We start from the raw sequence: 17,941 nt of genomic DNA, 5'->3' as shown, positions 1-17,941 counted from the left end.
CACAAAGCAGTCAAATCCATATAGCATATGCAAGTGTGTAGGAACTATTCAAGCTTTTTATAGTCCCAATTTACTGGTACAAATTTGTTTTCTGCTCAGCATATGAACAAGCTTGCATGACCTTTGTTATGGTGGCTGTGCAGTGAAGCCACAAGTTGCTATAATGTTCAGTGGAAGAATTTACACTTCTGCATGCCAGTAACAGTTTGGGTATCTCTTTGTAGCAGGGCTCAGTGGACAAGATTATTATTATTATTTACTGTACTATTATTAATTAAATTTGTATACCACCCTTCATCTGTAGATCTGAGGCCAGATCACAGCATAAAAATACAAGATATTAACAAGATTACTAATTTTTTTACTTCTAAATATACAAAAATGAATTTTCTTTCTGACTGGTTCCAGGTGTCTTGAAAAAATTCATGCAGTGCAATCATATGCACATTTATTCTGAAATACAGTATGTCCCACTGTATTCTGTTTGACTTACTCCCAGATAAGACTGTATAGAATTGGGGCAGGAAAGATTTTTTTATCCCAAGAGAGCACTCAGTTCATTACAGTTCTTATTTTGCTCTAAAGCATCTTGTTCCTGCATATCTGTCATATTTGTAAATGTTACCATCATTCAGCCAGTATTTTTAAAAGGTTGCACAAATTCATTTTAGTAAAAGGGAAATTGTCAAAGGTTGATATTCTTCTGATTTAAAATCAGTTAAAACGGTTTACAATCTTGTATTTTTACATTGTTATAACCCACCCCTGGGACCTTCCTGCTTTACCTGCAGCTTAATGTTTGTTTTATTTTTCCTTGTTTTTGGCTGCTTTCACCTGTTCTTTGGTTGCATTTCAACTAAGTTGTGGTCAGTATTGTGGAGCATGGGGTTGATACAGGCAGCACTGTACTGCTGTTTCCTCTTGGCGCTCCTGCCCTCTTTTGCATGATTCCAGCTTACTTTATCAGATGTTAGTAACAAAAGCAGGGTAATTTCCTTTCTTGGGCTGCAGTCATATACCCAATTACCTGGGAGTAAGTCCCATTCAACTCAATTGGACTTACTCCTGACAAGACATGTAGAGAAGGGAAGAAGAACCTCAGGCCTGGGTGCCAAATATGTCCCTTGAGGGCACTCTGCTTGTCCCTTGGGTTTCTCCCAAGCCATGGCCCTCATTAGTCCTGCTGTGGACCCTCCTTGGGAGTTTTTAACTAGAAGCGGGTAGCACTGTGGGTTAAACCACAGAGCCTAGGACTTGCCGATCAGAAGGTCAGCGGTTCGAATACCCGCGACGGGGTGAGCTCCCGTTGCTCGGTCCCTGCTCCTGCCAACCTAGCAGTTCGAAAGCACGTCAAAGTGCAAGTAGATAAATAGGTACCGCTCCGGCGGGAAGGTAAACGGCGTTTCCATGCGCTGTTCTGGTTCGCCAGAAGCGGCTTGGTCATGCTGGCCACATGACAATAAAGCGATAGTCATGTTGGTCATGCTGGCCACATGACAATAAAGCCTCAGCCAATAAAGCGAGATGAGCGCCGCAACCCCAGAGTTGGCCATGACTAGACCTAATGGTCAGTGGTCCCTTTACCCTTTACCTTTATCCCTGAACTCTGGTAATACTTCTTGGGGGATAGAGCAGAATGTGTGAGTGTGTACAGAAACAGATTTACTGCACAAAGTTGTTCCATCCACTTTTGCTTCCGGCTGTACTCACTACTAGCATGTGGGCCCCAGAAGATTGCATAGAAGGCTGGGAAAATTTCCTCACCTCTTGCCTAGGACCTGGGGGGGGGGGGAGAGCTATCCTAAAATGGGACTGCATTTGTCACAAGGTTCCCAGATGTTCACCAATATTACTCTTTTTATTTCTTTTTTTTGCATACTAATAGTGGTAATTTGACACTAAAAGGTGGGATATACATGTTTTCACATATTTAATAAATAAGTATTTGTAGACAGCAGCTGTAGCAGCACAGTGAAGTACTAAGGCACCTTCCCTTCCCTTCCCTTGGAGATGGATTGAAACTGCCCCTGGTCTGGGGTGCTACCATACTCTCATTTTCTACAAGGACAGAAAGAATGGCTGCAAAGACAGCTGTGTTTACCCACTTCTGTATTTCCTTTCCTAGAGTGAAAGAGGAAAGAGTGAGAATGTAGGCAGGAGTGCTACACAGCTCTGCTGTTTTCAGCAGATTGCTGTTGCTGCTTTCATTTGCTCTTTACTTCCAGAGGCGCTTTCCTTAGCTGCATGGAGGTACGTAGTTCTGGCAAGCCTTCAGTACTGAAGGGTGGCAGGGGAAACCAAAACAGTTCTGCAGGATTTGTATGTTAGGTTCTGGTTTTTCAGATGCGACATATGCCTGTTCTCTCCTCCGCACACCCAGATTTCTCCATTCTTTTCTTTAAGGAAAAGTAACATCTAAGGTAGCTTTCACCTTGGTCAGCCATTTTGGCAACATAGTTTGCAAAGAGCTACTGCATTTCACTCCTTTGTCCTGAGACATTATGGCAAAATCTCTGCTTTTCCTTCATAATTTTGCCAACTAACAGCTTTTCCACTTTGTGCCTGCTTTGAAAAAGGTGACTCATTATCTTTCATTTTTTAAAAATCACACTGCAGTGGCTATATCATACCTATCTCTAGTGATTGTATTGGCTTCTCTCACATACAACACATATTTCTGGCTTTCAGATCTCTTACTCATCTGGTCCACCCATCCTGTTGGCTCCTATTTAAGACAAGAAATTGGGTTGGGTAAAATTGGTTTCCAACTTCTTAGGTTAGTTTCAAGGCATTAATTGTGTGCAGCTAGTTAAAACATGACGTAGGTATGGGAAACATTTTCGTTATCTAACACTGTTTCTTGGCCTAATCTGGGAGTTGTATTTAAATAGTTCAGTTCCTCATTTTGTAACTAGTTGCAGGCTTTGTATATCACCTAACAGATGTATATCTTTAAAGATCTTAAACCTTTCCATTGGATCTAAGTGTTCTTATCTGTCTGCCATTGTGAGAGAATGCATAGGCAGACATACTCATACATTCCAAGCAGTATAGCATATCCCTCTTGTTTGGGAATTGCAATAGAGCACACTGGCTGGTACATCTGCATCTGGAACTCATTTTTAACTCTCCAGAGATGACAAAACAAGCACCTTATTTACTGCATAGTTAACCAAGTATAATTGGCTAGTTTTGCCTTTTACAACGTGCACCTTTTTTTTTGGTCATACACAATAGAGATGTTTAAGTAATAATTCAATAGCAGCAGGAAACACATTCTTTCCCTCCACTCCATATTTCAATTGACAGTTTTCCCTCCCCTACCCATAAATCAAAGCAAGAATCATGACATTTGCCTTTGTGAAAACTTCTAATGCAATTACAATAAGCAAACTAAGTTATACAAGAGGGTAGTGGTTGATCGGTTACAAACAAATTTTAAATATGGAGACCAGCAAGCAGAAACCTATTGTTAAAAATTGTCAGCCTGAAGCTTTTCCTAAGTGTAACTGCCTGACCAGCTTCAGATGCCCTGTTCCCTATCCCATTATTAATTGAGGTTTGGGTGGTATAAAGAGCAAGGCCTTTTCAGTGGTGGCACCGAAATTTGGGAATGCCCTCACTGATTAGATGTATCAGGCTTCCTCTCTTCCGTCATTTAGTTAGCTTCTGACCATTTATTTCACACAGGTTTTCAATGTTTGCTATTTAGTTTGTATTGGCCAAAGCATTTTTTATTTTATTTTTTGCTGAAAATGAATGAACTGCAACTAAAATATTATGTTCATTTTTCACATAGTTTAGTCCTTCCCCTTCCCACCCCCCTAATATTTTTAAGAGGTTTCTTCTCCAGTTTTCAGAGAGTAACTGGTAGTGGGAGGGCAGAAAAGGGTCCTCCTTTTCTTCCACTCTGCAGTTTTAATCTGAAATCTAAGGCACAGTACTGCACCAAGAGCTCAGAAACTGTTTGTGCTAATGAAATTCCCTGTCACAAAATGCGCCTAGAATAATGAGAGTTTCAAACACTGTGAAGAAGCTTTGGATATGTTTGGTCCAAATAAAGATATAAAACAGATGTAATAAGATAAATCAGGAGGATATTATGGTATCAGTATATTAGTAACTGAAAATGTATATATCTTTTAGTGCTCACTGAACAACTTTTCCAACTGTCTGACTTTAGAGAATCCCAAATTGCGTGTTGACCCCTTTATTTCCAAGTTCATTCCAGTCTTACCAAGCCAGTCTCTACACTAATAAGAGCTAGTTACAGCATGTGAATTCCTTAAAAGTTTTATCACAAATCTCATTAGTTTAGGCTTTAAGAAGTGCCAAAGGTTGTGAAAATTGGCGACCTTGTTATTTTTTGTGGATTAGATTTAAAGACTTAAGGTTTCCCCACTAGAAATATTTGGTGCTGATAATTTGATGCTGATGACTTATTTTTTCGTTGCTTACATGCTACTTTTCTTCCCTTCAAGTTGGGTTTGAAGACTATGGACCAGATTGTGATAGCATGAGGATAACTGCATTCTTGGACATTCCAGGACAGGATAACTTGGCTCCGCTTGGACGTCTGGAAAAATATGCTTTTAGTGATAATATATTTAACAGGTAACAGTGCAAATAATTATGCAAATGTTGTCATGTTCATTTCTCTCTCCTTTTCATAGATGTTCAGTGCAGGTAATATTCTTATTATAGGATTTAATCACATATATTTTTAAGAATAACATTGTGTTGTATTAATGTAGTATATTCAGTGTTTCTGTTCAGTAGGTTGAACTCCCCACATTCTTAGAATGGGGTAGCAAGCTTCTGCCACCAACCGCTGTCCTCAAACAATCTTTCTTTCTCCACATCCCAGTCTGACTTCATTCTCTTCCTTTTAATTTCCTCTTTTTAGCTGTTTCCCTGTAATTTGCTTTTTATTTACTTTGTAAATTGTATGCACTGCTTGATTGTAAAGAAAAAACCTTCAGATAGGTGGGGAGGTAAAACCTTAATTAAATCCATAAGTGCCTCGCCCCCCCCCCCCCGGGGACTTCTGCTATCTTGGTACGTTGTGCCCACCAACCAGTAGCCTTCTTTTTTAAAAAATAGCTAAGTGGATGTACCCCTCTGGCGCTCATGCAATTTGAACTCTGATCCCTTGGTATAATTTGTTTAGCTTTTTGAACAGCGTAGCCTCAAATGTTTTCTCTGGTCAGAGTGGGCCAGAAGCGGAGAAGGGAATCATGGCAAAGGGGAAGATGCAGTGAATGAAGCCACATTCCCATTCTCTAGGGTTGCCATATTTCAAAAAGTGAAAATCCAGACACAAAAGTTGCTGAGCTTTTTTTTTTCCTTTAAGCGATTTCTGCCCAGACATATGGTAACCCTACCATTCTCCAAACTCCAGTAGTACCAGAGCAAAGCACCAGCCACAACAAGATGTTTTAAGACGTAATTATAGGTTATACTTAGTACAACCCTATGACATGTTTTTCATATTTTTCTGAACAGTGAACATTGTGGCCAACTTTTGCTTCTGTTATGTAAATCTCCAAGCTGTACTATGTTGCATTACATTGTAAATATTTAAAAAGTCACCTTACATCAGTAGACCACCCACACATGGAATTGATCAGATTCCGCTGTTTTATATTGCTCACAATGCTTGGGTTACATATTTCTTCTTATTATTTTTAAAAACATTGCCTTTACAGGCAAATCATTGCCAGGGGTCTACTTGATGTCTTTCGAGATTTCAGTCACAATGAAGAAGATTACTTGACAGTAATGGCAATAGTGGTCCGACTGGCTGAAGATACAGGTGAGAGTTCCAGTTCTTTCTTGATATACTATTGCATGTGGTTGTTTCATGGTCCATCTAGATCAGCCAGGTGGCTCTCTGGAGTTGTGAACAGGAAACTCTCAGAGCTCTACTTGAAGATACCTGGATTGAATCTATGAGCTTCTGCATGTGAAGTATGTTCTTTAGTTCACTTTGCTAAAAATGAATTTATTGTCCTGTGCCACTATTAACTTCTGTAATTCTAAAAGATTTTGCTGCTTGTATAGAAGCTGCTATATTCAAATGCATGACATTCTGTTCATTGAAAGCATATGTTTACCACCATCAAACCAACTAACACTGTTACTTTATTCTCTAAATCCCCAGAGCCTACTGTACGGACAGAATTAATGGAGCAGATACCACCCATTGCTATTTTTCTACAGGAGAGTAGACCAAACTTTCCTACCTCCTTTTCTGAATACCTTATGCCTATTGTGGTGAGATATCTCACAGATCCAAATAACCAGGTAAAAAAATTATGGACTTAAGATTGTTATCCAGTGTAATAACAATGCCTTCAATTGGAGATCCTTAATTAGACAGTGGCAAACTGTGATTTAACAAGAATGAGCTGTGGTGAGCCTTAGTCTCATACGCTCCCCTGGCATCCTCCACTATAGCAGTGAGGAGCAGTTTGAAAGCTTTAGCTTTTGTTTTAGATTAAATAATTTATTGTGACATCCAAACCTGGACAAACTGTGGTTAATCTTAACTATGGTTTGTTGAAACAAGCCAGCTTCAAATAATAGTTTATGAAGCTAGTTTGTTTCAATAAACAATAGTTCAGAGTTTGGATTGCCGTTAATCGAAAGCAAAAGTTAAAGTTTCCGAGCTCATCCTTTCTGTGCAATGGAAGGAGAGCGCACTAGCCCAAGACTTGCTGTGGCTTCTTCTCATAAACGGAGGCATAATTTTGTGTTATGCTTACATTTTTTTAAAAAATCAATAAAATGCTAAACAAAACCAATACAGTTTTCAATGTCTGCTTAAAGAGAATTATAAAGAAATAGGGCTGTCAGTGAAAAGGCCCTGTGTCTGGTATCTGCTAGTCTGCTTGGTGGTAGGCAATAGAGCAGGGCCTCTGAGGATAATCTCAGAACCCAAGGAGGTTCACATGGGAGCTGATTCCAAACTATTTAGGGATTTAAATGTCAAAACCACCACTTTAAATTGAGCTGAGAAACAAATAGGCAGTCAGTGCAACTGGCACAGTATTAAATATATTAGCAAGTTGGAACTCCTTCTCAGGTGGTAGCTGTTTCTGCAGATGAGAGTAAGAGGCTTGTTTATATCATTAGAGTATATGAGATAGTTCTAGGGTGGATTGATTTAAGGTTGTTGCCATAATAATAAATAACAGTTATACAGATAAGTGAGGAAACCCCCAATTTTAGTCTGCACTCTTGTCATTTTCCTTGAGTCACATTCAGGTTCTTGCATTAGATTGGTTACATCTCCTACCCAAGATAATAGCTTTTTTCTACCATCTTAAATTAAGTGATGATGTGACAAAAGCTCTTAATTTTTTTGTTAACTTTGCTTGTGTTAAATATGTATTCTGTAGTTGACCTCCTTTGTAATGTTTTATTTTGAAATCTTTAAGATAATATTTTAGTTTTCTGTTAATTTTGTTGCTTTGACTGTATACTCTATATTTTACTTCCTTCAGAAATGTTTGATTCTGGATTGTTTTATTGATGTTTTAATATGCTGTAAACTGCTTTGAGATTTTTCTTAAAAATATAAAGCAGTAGAGAAATGAAATAAATAATAATAATAATAAAAAGTAGCATAGGGAGGAGGTCATTTGTAGCTCTGATATACTCTTTAAAGCAAGTGTACAAATCTAAGACAGATGTGAGTTTGGAGGTTATCGTTCAATAACTGTTCAGGAAATGACTGTTCCTGAACATTTCCAATTTAATATATCCAAATGAGCGTATGTGAAGGCCACAAAAAACAATCTTTCTAGCTAGCAGGAAACCTTATCTAGCAGTTCTAGTGTATGGATGTAACTCTGGTGCTCACGTGTATTCTGTATGAGCTAGATTGAGTTGAATCTGAGATGACCTCTTCCACAGTGCCCTTACAATAATACTTTTACAAACAAAAGGCAGTGACAAATTATCAAATGCAGAAGAACATTAATTAGCTTTTCTGATTTTCAGTGCTGCTGCAACATTTCTTGCCTATTGGGAGGAAATTCTTTCTTACTGGTTTTCATTTTCTCCTTTGTACATTGATAGGTTAGAAAAGCAAGCCAGGATTCACTACTCATACTACTGGAACAAGGTCTCGTCGGTCAATATGATATTGAAAATAAAGTGTGTCCAATCCTGTTAGATCTTTCTGCTCCTGAGAGTGATGATGAATACAAAGTGGAAGCTGTAAACGTAAGTAGCAGTTGTCTTTCATTTGGAAATTCTTGTAAATTTGCAGTAGGGAAATATATCTACCATCTTAACTTGTTTGTACAAAGTTAAATAACTGAAGACTATACAGGTGTAATTCCACCTTTGTTATTGGCTTCTTATTTTTGACTGGTCTAGTTTTAAATTTGTTGTTTAAGTGATGATACAGTGAAGGAGAGAGAGAGGAGTAAAGGATGTGCCAAATGTTCTTGAGTTGGTACAAGCCACATGACCAGGCTTAACCCCTGTTGCCCTCACCCTACAGGTGAAGTGAGTTCTAAGGTGAATGTAATAAGGGAAGGGGAAGTGTGGCACTTGTAGGAGAACCTCTTTATTGGACTTTCTGAGTACAAGAGTGCTCATCCTTTTTAGCATTCGGGTCTCAAGCTGGTAATACGAGGAGGGCCTCTGTGTAGGTGTACTAGAGCAGGGGTCAGCAAACTAAGGTCCGTGGGCCGGATCAGGCTCAATTGCCTTCAGGATCTGGCCCGCGGACTGTCTGTGGATTGGCATGGGGATTTTGTTCATTCGGGCTGTGCCATTTCCCCCCCCCCCCCGCGCCATTCCATTTCCCCCCCTTCCTCACACACACCGCGGTGGCGCCTCCTCCCTCCCTCCTACTGGCTTCTCCCCGCCCTGCCCAGAGGAGGAAGGGGGCTGGGCTGGGCTGGGTGAGCACCATTTTATGCAGCCCCTCTCCGGAGCCAGCCCTTTCTCGCCGCTCATCTTCCCACCGCTACCTCCGCCCTGGTGCTCCTGTGGGCCAGAGAGTGGCGCAGACAAGCTCGCTCTGCCTATCCAAGCGAAGCAGCAGCGGTGGTGGTGGCAGTGGCGGCAGCCCCCCTTACCTCTTCTTTCAGCCCCCCCCCCCATGGTGCTGCTTCTCCAGCCCGCCACAAGGTCTGAGGGATAGTGTACCGGCCCACGGCTAAAATTTTTTGATGATACTAGAGGGACTGAAAATTACCTTTGACTGAGAGGTGTAGCTTAAAAACAAACGCACAAAAACACATTTTCTTAAAAAAAAAGCCTATGGAGGGCATTCCACAATGATGAGGCCACTGCAGTAGAGCCGATTTCTTTGCCTCCATATCGCTTACTAAAAGAACCCACTCATAAAATTTATCTCTTGGAAGGATCTATCCATCATTCTTTCTGGTTAGGGAGTCACAAAACTCCTTTTTCACACATTACTTTCAGCACAATCTGCTTGCCACCTGCTGTGTCACCCTCATGAATATTCTGTGACCTTCAAATAGTTCACAGCCCACCATTGCAAATTGTTGATCTAGAGTCTAGAGATGGGTCATATCCGCACATCACAGTAAGCCTTAAACCTTGCTTATCTTGCACAAGTGAAATTTAGCTGGTGTTGTGAGAAAACAACTCTAATAATAATAATAATAATAAATTTTATTTATATCCCGCCCTCCCCAGCCGAAGCCGGGCTCAGGGCGGCTAACAACACTAAAACAGTACAACATTATAAATACATTCTAAAAATTAATTAAAATACAAATTGATGGCAACCATAGACTAAAGCTTTGTAGAGATTGCCAAAGGAGGGAGTCAGGCTGCGCCCTGACCAAAGGCCTGGTGGAACAGCTCTGTCTTGCAGGCCCTCCGGAAAGATGTCAAGTCCTGCAGGGCCCTTGTCTCTTGCGACAGAGCGTTCCACCAGGTTGGAGCCGCAACCGAAAAAGCTCTGGCTCTAGTTGAGGCCAGCCTAACCTCTCTGTGGCCTGGGACCTTCAAGATGTTTTTATTTGAAGACCGTAAGTTCCTCTGTGGGGCATACCAGGAGAGGCGGTCCCGTAGGTACGAGGGTCCTAGGCCGTATAGGGCTTTAAAGGTTAAAACCAGCACCTTAAACCTGATCCTGTACTCCACCGGGAGCCAGTGCAGCTGGTATAGCACCGGATGAATGTGATCTCGCAGCGAAGACCCCGTAAGGAGTCTCGCTGCGGCATTCTGCACCCGCTGGAGTTTCTGGGTCAGTCTCAAGGGCAGCCCCACGTAGAGCGAGTTACAATAATCCAGTCTGGAGGTGACCGTCGCATGGATCACAGTGGCTAGGTCAGGGCGAGAGAGGTAAGGAGCCAACTGCTTAGCTTGGCGGAGATGAAAAAATGCCGCCTTTGTTATAGCTGCAATCTGCGCCTCCATGGAGAGGGAGGTATCGAAGATTACACCCAAACTCTTAACGGACGGTGCTGGCACTAATTGCACCCCCGCAAGAGAAGGGAGTTGCCCCCTCAATCTCATATCGTCCCGTCCCAGCCAGAGGACCTCTGTCTTCAAAGGATTTAACTTCAACCGGCTCCCACGTAACCATCCAGCCACAGCTTCCAAGCATCTGATCAGTGTGTCTGGGGCCGAGTCAGGATGGCCATCCATCAACAGATAGAGTTGGGTGTCATCAGCATACTGATGGCAGCCCAGCCCAAAACTCCGGACAAGCTGGGCAAGGGGGCGCATAAAGATGTTAAAAAGCATCGGGGAGAGAATCGCACCCTGAGGCACTCCACACACCAAGGAGTGGCGGGATGACAATTCCCCCCCAAGCGCCACCCTCTGTCCCCGACCAGAGAGAAACGAGCGCAGCCATTGAAGGGCTGTGCCCTGGATCCCCACGTCGGCAAGGCGGTGGTCCAAGAGTTCGTGATCGACCATGTCGAAGGCTGCTGACAGGTCTAGAAGAATCAGCAGCCCTGACCCGCCTCGATCCAGCTGCCTACGGAGATCATCTGTTAAGGCGACCAGAGCCGTCTCGGTCCCATGACCAGCGCGGAAGCCGGACTGGAATGGATCCAGAGCCGATGTTTCATCCAGAAACCTACCAAGCTGTTCCGCAACCGCTCTCTCAATCACCTTACCCAGGAATGGAAGATTCGAAACCGGGCGGTAATTGGATAGATCTAAGGGATCTAATGATGTTTTCTTTAAAAGCGGGCGCACCACTGCCTCCTTCAGTTCCCCTGGGAATGTCCCGGTGCCAAGGGACAAATTGATGATATCCCCCAGGGGGGCCCGCACCTCGTCTGGACACGCTCTAATCAGCCAGGACGGGCACGGGTCGAGAGGACAAGTGGTGGGCTTTCCAGCTCGGAGGAGTCTGTCCACATCGGCTGGGGATATCCGGTCAAAGTGGTCCAATACTGGACCCGAGGACAGTCGAGGGGCCTCCAGTTCCTTTATTGTATCGAAATTGGCGGGGAGGTCATGGCGGAGCAACAGGACCTTCTCCGCAAAAAAGCTCGCAAATGCCTCACAGCTGTGTGTCCAATTGTTATTTAAATTTGGCTGTCCTTCGAGGGACGTTAAAGACCGAATTATACTAAATAATTGCGCCGGGCGAGAGCTAGCGGATGCAATGGAGGCCGAGAAGTAGGACTTCTTAGCGGCCTTCACTGCCATCTCATAGGTTTTCATAAAAACTCTATAGGATGTTCTTGAAGCTCCGTCACGGGCACCCCGCCATACTCGCTCTAGCCGTCTGAGGTCCCGCTTCATTTTCCGGAGCTCCTCGGTAAACCAGGGAGCCCGGTTTCTGCGGGGTCGCAGAGGGCGCTTAGGTGCGATCTCATTGATGGCTGCCAGGAGCTGGGTATTCCAGCCCTCAACAAGCTCAGTCAATGAGTCGCCAGGGGGAGCAAGGTCCCGCAAGGCTTGACGGAATCTATCAGGGTCCATCAGCCTCCGCGGGCGAGCCCAAATCGGCTCGCCACCCAAGCAGGGTGGGGGTGGAATGTCAATCCTGGCTTTCAGAGCGTAGTGATCAGACCATGGCACCTTCATCGAAGGAAACATGATCACATCTATACCGACGCCAAAGATCAAATCCAGCGTGTGGCCTGCTTGATGTGTGGGGCCCGAAACAAACTGGGAGAGCCCTAGTGTCGCCATGGAAGACACCAGGTCCAGAGCTTGTGAGGAGGGAGTGGCATCAGCATGGATGTTGAAGTCCCCCAATACCAATAGGTTAGGGAACTCCAAGGCCCAGCCGGCCACCGCCTCCAGCAGGCCTGACAGGGTGGCTGCTGGTGCGCTAGGTGGCCGGTACACCAGCCAGACAGCCAAGCTCACCTCGGAGCCCCACACTAGGCCAACACATTCAATGCCGGGGATCGATGGCGATGGTAGAGCCCTGAAAGAACAATCTTCCCGGATTAATAATGCCACCCCTCCCCCCCGGCCCACAGTCCGCGACTGGTGGAGGACGGAGAAACCCGGGGGCGCCATCTCTCGTAAGGTAACAGTATCCCCTTCGCGCACCCAGGTCTCCGTCACACAAGCCAGGTCGACCCCCTGAGAGATGAAGAAATCTCGCAGGGTGGCGGTTTTGTTGCCTATAGACCTGGCATTGCACAACACCAGTGACGGAGGTGAGTAATCCTTGCTCACCCTACTCTCGTATCTCGGGATGGGGCGCAGATTGGAAGGGGTACGAGCATATCCGTATCTCGATCCCCTTCGCCTATAACATCTGCCCCCACCGCCATACCTCCCTCGCCCCTCCACAGTAGGAATCCCAAGCCTCATATTCGCCTCCATTTACAAAATATAAAAGCAAACAAACAGAAACAATTACACCAGAACAAAACCAATCCCCACCCCACTCAACAACCAGCCCACCCCAACCCAAAATAAAACAAAACAAAATAAAAATACATGGATAAAACCACCGTTTATGGTGGTACAACAAAATAAAAAGTAAAAACACCTTTACAACATTTTAAAATATATAAAAACTCTAGCTTAGTGTTACAGCTAAACCAGAGATTGTGCTTGCTTTCCTCCCAGCAAACTGTAGTTAATAAACTAAGAGCATACTTTAACTGGAGATCGTAGTTTGTTGGGAGTGAAATAAATCATGACCCCTGGTTTCTCTGTAATGCTATGCCATGGACCACAGTTTGTTTCCTCCCATCACAGGAGTAGAGGTGAACCCATAATTATGACTTACAATGACATGCAAACATGACTATTGGGTCTGTAGGAGCTTGAAGTATTTTTAAGTATTAGTATTCGTATCTCCTCCTGCTTTTCTTTTAAAAAAGAGGAATCCTAGATTAGTGTCAACAAAACACAGCTGTTCTGAAAGCACACTGAAATATGTTGTCAAATTTTAAAAGTCTAAGTAAGTTCCAACATAACGGACACTGGCAGCCGCAAAACAGACCACTTCTTCGCATAAGAACTGTATATCAGCCTCAGTATTAGTTTTCAGTTGCTCTTGGGCTGCAGAAATCTAAGAAGAACTGGGCATGTTATACTCTCTTTCCTTGGCTCTGAAGTCACTGCTGTGTGGTGTTATCTTAACCTGTTATCCATCAAAATTGTTATATTCCAGTTCAGTTAAACCCACAATGGACCAATAATATAACTGTTTGGAGGAAAAGGTCAAAATATGGAAAAAGTGTTATTTTATTTTCCAGCTGCTAAAAGAATTAAACTGAAAGAAAATAGAATCCTTCCAAGTAGTCACATATAGTCCTATTAATGGGTTATAAATTCCAGCATTAAAATATTTGGCAATTTTCCCTAAAGGTACTATCTTAAAGCTATGTTTCTTCTTGATGTGGTGTCCAAAAATCTATAGCATCATTGCTTCTTTTAAATTTATACTTGACTATAAATAGTTGCTTAAATTTTCTAATTCCTAAGTGTATTGAGTTCTTCAGATCATTTGCAAGAAATCTGTTGTGTATCCACAAAATGTGAACATTTGCAATTTCATTTTACCATGGCTGTCTGACACTTCACCCATAAAATGACTTTACCAGCTAGACTACAGTTTCTTGTTTGGGAGTTGCTTAGGCCAATTTCCAATGTAACATCTGAATGCCATATGTCTTTTTCAAGGACTGACAATTCCATTAAAGTCAGAATAGGATAATGTTCTCCAAGTTCTTTCTTTGCATTCAGTCACAATGACTGAACCATTTGAGAAGGAAGCTGTGATTTTTAATAACCATATACTTTTTAATATATTCTATAAACACATTGAGACTTTAAAAGGAAAAAAACAACCAGCAAAGTTTAGGAGTCTTGTATTTACAATATTTGAATGAACTTTTGTGGTATTGGCAATTTAATAATTTTACAAGAGTCTTGGGATAGGTAGTACATTCATGCAGTGTAACATTTTTTAAGTGTTTATTTTTAGAAAATGTTCTAATTCTTAATGTTTGAGAAAAAACCTCATTCTGCTTTTGGAAAAGGTGTTATAGTCAAAGATGCACAGAAATTATTCGGTTTGCTCTGAGGGATGGGAACCTTTTATGGGTTGAAAAAATGGGAACTGAATGTTCACTGTCTGCTAAATTTATACCCTGGTTTTAAACAAAAATTGGTTCCTAAGCAGGGCCTTTCCATTGGCTGAACTCAGAAACTAGCAACATTTGGCTCCTTTTCTCCTTTGAACTCTTTCTAATCCAACTGGTTGTTACAGGAAATCTTTAACAAAGAACTAGCATCTGAGTTTGCTTTCTCTCTCTCCCCACTTCCTGTCCCCTTTACTTCTGTGGCATGATTTTAGATTGTAAGCCTGAGGACGGGGGCTATCTTATTACTGATATTTGTAACCTGTTCTAGGAGCTTTTTCTTTTTTCTGAAAAGTGAGGAAAAATTGCTTTAACCAAATAAATAATTAAATATCTGATGAATTTGATTTCTAAGCCATAAGAAGTTCATATACAGAAGTCACATTGTCTAACATAATTTTTAACAGAACTGCTAAGTTTCAAGAGGAGAACTTTAAATGGAGAGAAAGAATTGAGATATTTTTCCCCTATTAGATAATCTGCAAAATGGCTTCTATGGTGAACAAATCAACCGTTGAACAGTTGCTGCTTCCCCGATTCTGTGAGCTCTGTGGTGATGGGAAACTCTTTCAAGTCCGGAAGGTTAGTGCTTATTATTTAAGACTTATTTGTGCATCTACATTAGAATTTATCTGTTCAAATTTGGAGGTTAAATTATCTTCATCTATAAGTACCAATAAAACTCAATGTGTTTCTCTAATCTCTCTGTGTGTATGCCATTAAAAAGCAACATTTTCTTTTTCATATATTGGCCAAAACATAGTTTCCACTTTAGTGAAATGTACAGGTAACTCGCAACTTACACTTATTTAAAATAAGTTCTTGCATCTTTACACCTGTTGCTGAAAAATAATAATTGCGAGACTGCTGTTCTGGCTTTACATGGTTTTGCTTATACACACAATGACGAGGAATGTAACCCCACGTAAGTTGTGAGTTACCTGTACATAAAGTTAATCATGTACTTGTGCTTTCTTGAATTAGGGCCACAGAGTTGATTATCCTATATTTCCTTTCAGGCATTTCCTGCTTATCACACATTCTCTATAAAATGTGTTGAGCAGCTGTTAGTATGCATTAAAATATTTGAGTAGCATACCCCGTAGACTTTTATGCAGTTAATATGATTAATAACGCCTGCAAGTAGGAAACATACCATAAAAGTATATTTTCTGGGTTGGGAGCGTAGGCAGCAAGGTTCTTTCTAAAACAAATTCTTACTCTGTGAAGAACTGTAATTTGATCAGTTTAAAGAAAGACATACGGATTCAGAATTGATACATAAAAGCAAACAAAGTTTTTGTTTCTCTTGTTTTAGGTTTGTGCAGCAAACTTTGGAGACATTTGCAATGCTGTGGGGCAAGAAGCCACAGAAAAGAACTTGGTATGTTAAGGTTTGAGGTCTTGAAGCTATGTCATTTCATTAAAATTATAGAGCAGCCCATCAATAATATCTGCTGAGAGTCTTACATATTAAAGTATCTAAATACTAAAAATGCAACAGATAATCAATAAAATCCACAATAAAAAACATGGGGGAAACTCCTAACTGCACAGACAATATAATAAAACAATGTGCAGTCTGGGTGAATAAAAGCTTTTTCATCTAGCACTAAAAACACCACAGAGAAGGTGTCAGGCTATCCTCTCTGTGGAGGCTATTCTGTATCGTAAAAAGCCTGTCTTTCTGATAATCAGCTACATCTATTCACTTGGTAAGGGCACCTGGACAGGACTTCTAAAGAATATATTTAGGGTCAGGTAGGCAACTGTGCCTGGCGTGCTCTGGTCCATGGGGTCACGAAGAGTCGGACACGACTAAACGACTAAACAACATCAACAACAAGGCAACTGGGGGAAGAGGTGATTTTCAGGGAACCTAGTCCTAAATCATTTAGGGCTTTTAATACATTTAACACAGAACTGGTTTAAGCCAAACCTCTAAGGAAAAGAGAGAATCCAGAAGTGCATGCTTTCTTTTGATGAAGTGTGTCTGATGCACTGTCTCTGGACAGCCTTGAAATCAAACCTTGGAGCAACTCCATCAAATGCACCAAGGCACACACATAATGCGGCTTTTGAATATATGATACTGGGTGGGTGTTGGGTGGCTGAAGAATACATCAATGTTACTTAAAAACAGCAACCCATGGCATGCTCATAGCAGCACTGTAACAAGAAGGTTGTTTTGATCCCATGCTAGCAGCTTGCTTTCTTTTTTCCTCTCTCCTCCCCCCTGAGACTTGTAAAACTAAAGTCTCAGAAATTCATCCATGTGTCAGATTTCTCCCTCAAGCTAAAACTGTCGTGCTTGATCTTTAGCTAGCCATGGTGGTTGCTATTGATAACTTCAATTTGCAAGGATAATCCTTCAGCATTAGCATTCCTTCTTTAAGCCTTGCTGAAAGGACATTAATATTTGTAAAGGTATCTGACCCTGCTGTCAGCTTCTCTTCACGGATTGAAATAAATCAAATTGACGGTCTCAGGCAGCTTAGCTTTCTTCTGTGACATAAGTATCTGTTTATGTACAACTGCACGTAGTATTTGTAGCCAGAATTACCAAAATAAACCTGAATCCTTTAATTTATTTGTTAACAAGTCACTTGATACCATTTGCTGCTGTTTGCTAACCATTCTAGCCAAATGATGTTTTCAAAAGAGAAACCCTTACTCGAAACCTCAAATTATTATTTGGAAGTAACTGTCTTCACAGTAGATGTGTTGAGGGCTGCAGTGCAAATCAGTAAAATTGCTATTTTAGAACTGTTTGATCTGATATGTCTTTATTTTGGTAGATTCCGAAGTTTTTTGAGCTCTGCTCTGATAGCGTTTGGGGTATGCGAAAAGCTTGTGCTGAATGCTTTATGGCTGTCTCCTACACCATTTCACCTGAAGTTCGGAGAAGCAAGCTGTCTCCTCTCTTTATTAGTCTCATCAGTGACCCTTGCAGATGGGTAAGTAGAGAGTGAATTAGTCCATCTTAAATTGCAGTTGTACTTTTCTGTCTTTTGATAAATGACCATGACTAGCTCAAGTGACAATTATCGAATGTTTTATTGGACTTGCTCCTCTCAGCTAATTAATTGCAAGTCATTAAAGCTCTGTTTCTGTTAGCTGATGCACGATGGAAGCTTTTTAAGCAAGCAAATAGTAGTTCAGCTGTCAAAAGCAGACTTTAATCAACTCTTCATGATTGCATATTGATCAGCTTTCTCCTTTTGCTTCCATACAGAGATGACTTGTGACAGCCCTTTTAATTTAGAGTTTATTCTGTTGTAAATGTCCATGGTCCTGATGGACCATCTTACTTTCTCGAAACACATCTCTTCAGTGAGGCCTTTGGCATAAGTCCTTAGTTCCCA

The 17,941-nt window shown here is 41.7% G+C and overlaps 1 protein-coding gene across 2 annotated transcripts in view; it reads left to right on the top strand.

The window, feature by feature from the left end:
* LOC114599679 (serine/threonine-protein phosphatase 4 regulatory subunit 1-like) overlaps positions 1–17,941 on the top strand; it is a 41,442-nt gene that overhangs the window by 5,105 nt on the left and 18,396 nt on the right. For both annotated transcript variants that reach the window (XM_077929311.1, XM_077929310.1), the window contains 7 exons: positions 4,482–4,614; positions 5,709–5,815; positions 6,164–6,306; positions 8,086–8,232; positions 15,051–15,158; positions 15,895–15,960; positions 17,375–17,533. In XM_077929311.1, coding sequence (XP_077785437.1) covers positions 4,482–4,614; positions 5,709–5,815; positions 6,164–6,306; positions 8,086–8,232; positions 15,051–15,158; positions 15,895–15,960; positions 17,375–17,533 — 863 coding nt within the window. The remainder of the gene's footprint in view (positions 1–4,481; positions 4,615–5,708; positions 5,816–6,163; positions 6,307–8,085; positions 8,233–15,050; positions 15,159–15,894; positions 15,961–17,374; positions 17,534–17,941) is intronic.

The sequence above is a fragment of the Podarcis muralis genome, chromosome 5, assembly GCF_964188315.1.
Source record: "Podarcis muralis chromosome 5, rPodMur119.hap1.1, whole genome shotgun sequence".
Lineage (NCBI taxonomy): Eukaryota > Metazoa > Chordata > Lepidosauria > Squamata > Lacertidae > Podarcis > Podarcis muralis.
The sequence above is the reverse complement of the archived record's forward strand: the minus strand, read 5'-3'. Positions and strand labels throughout refer to the sequence as shown.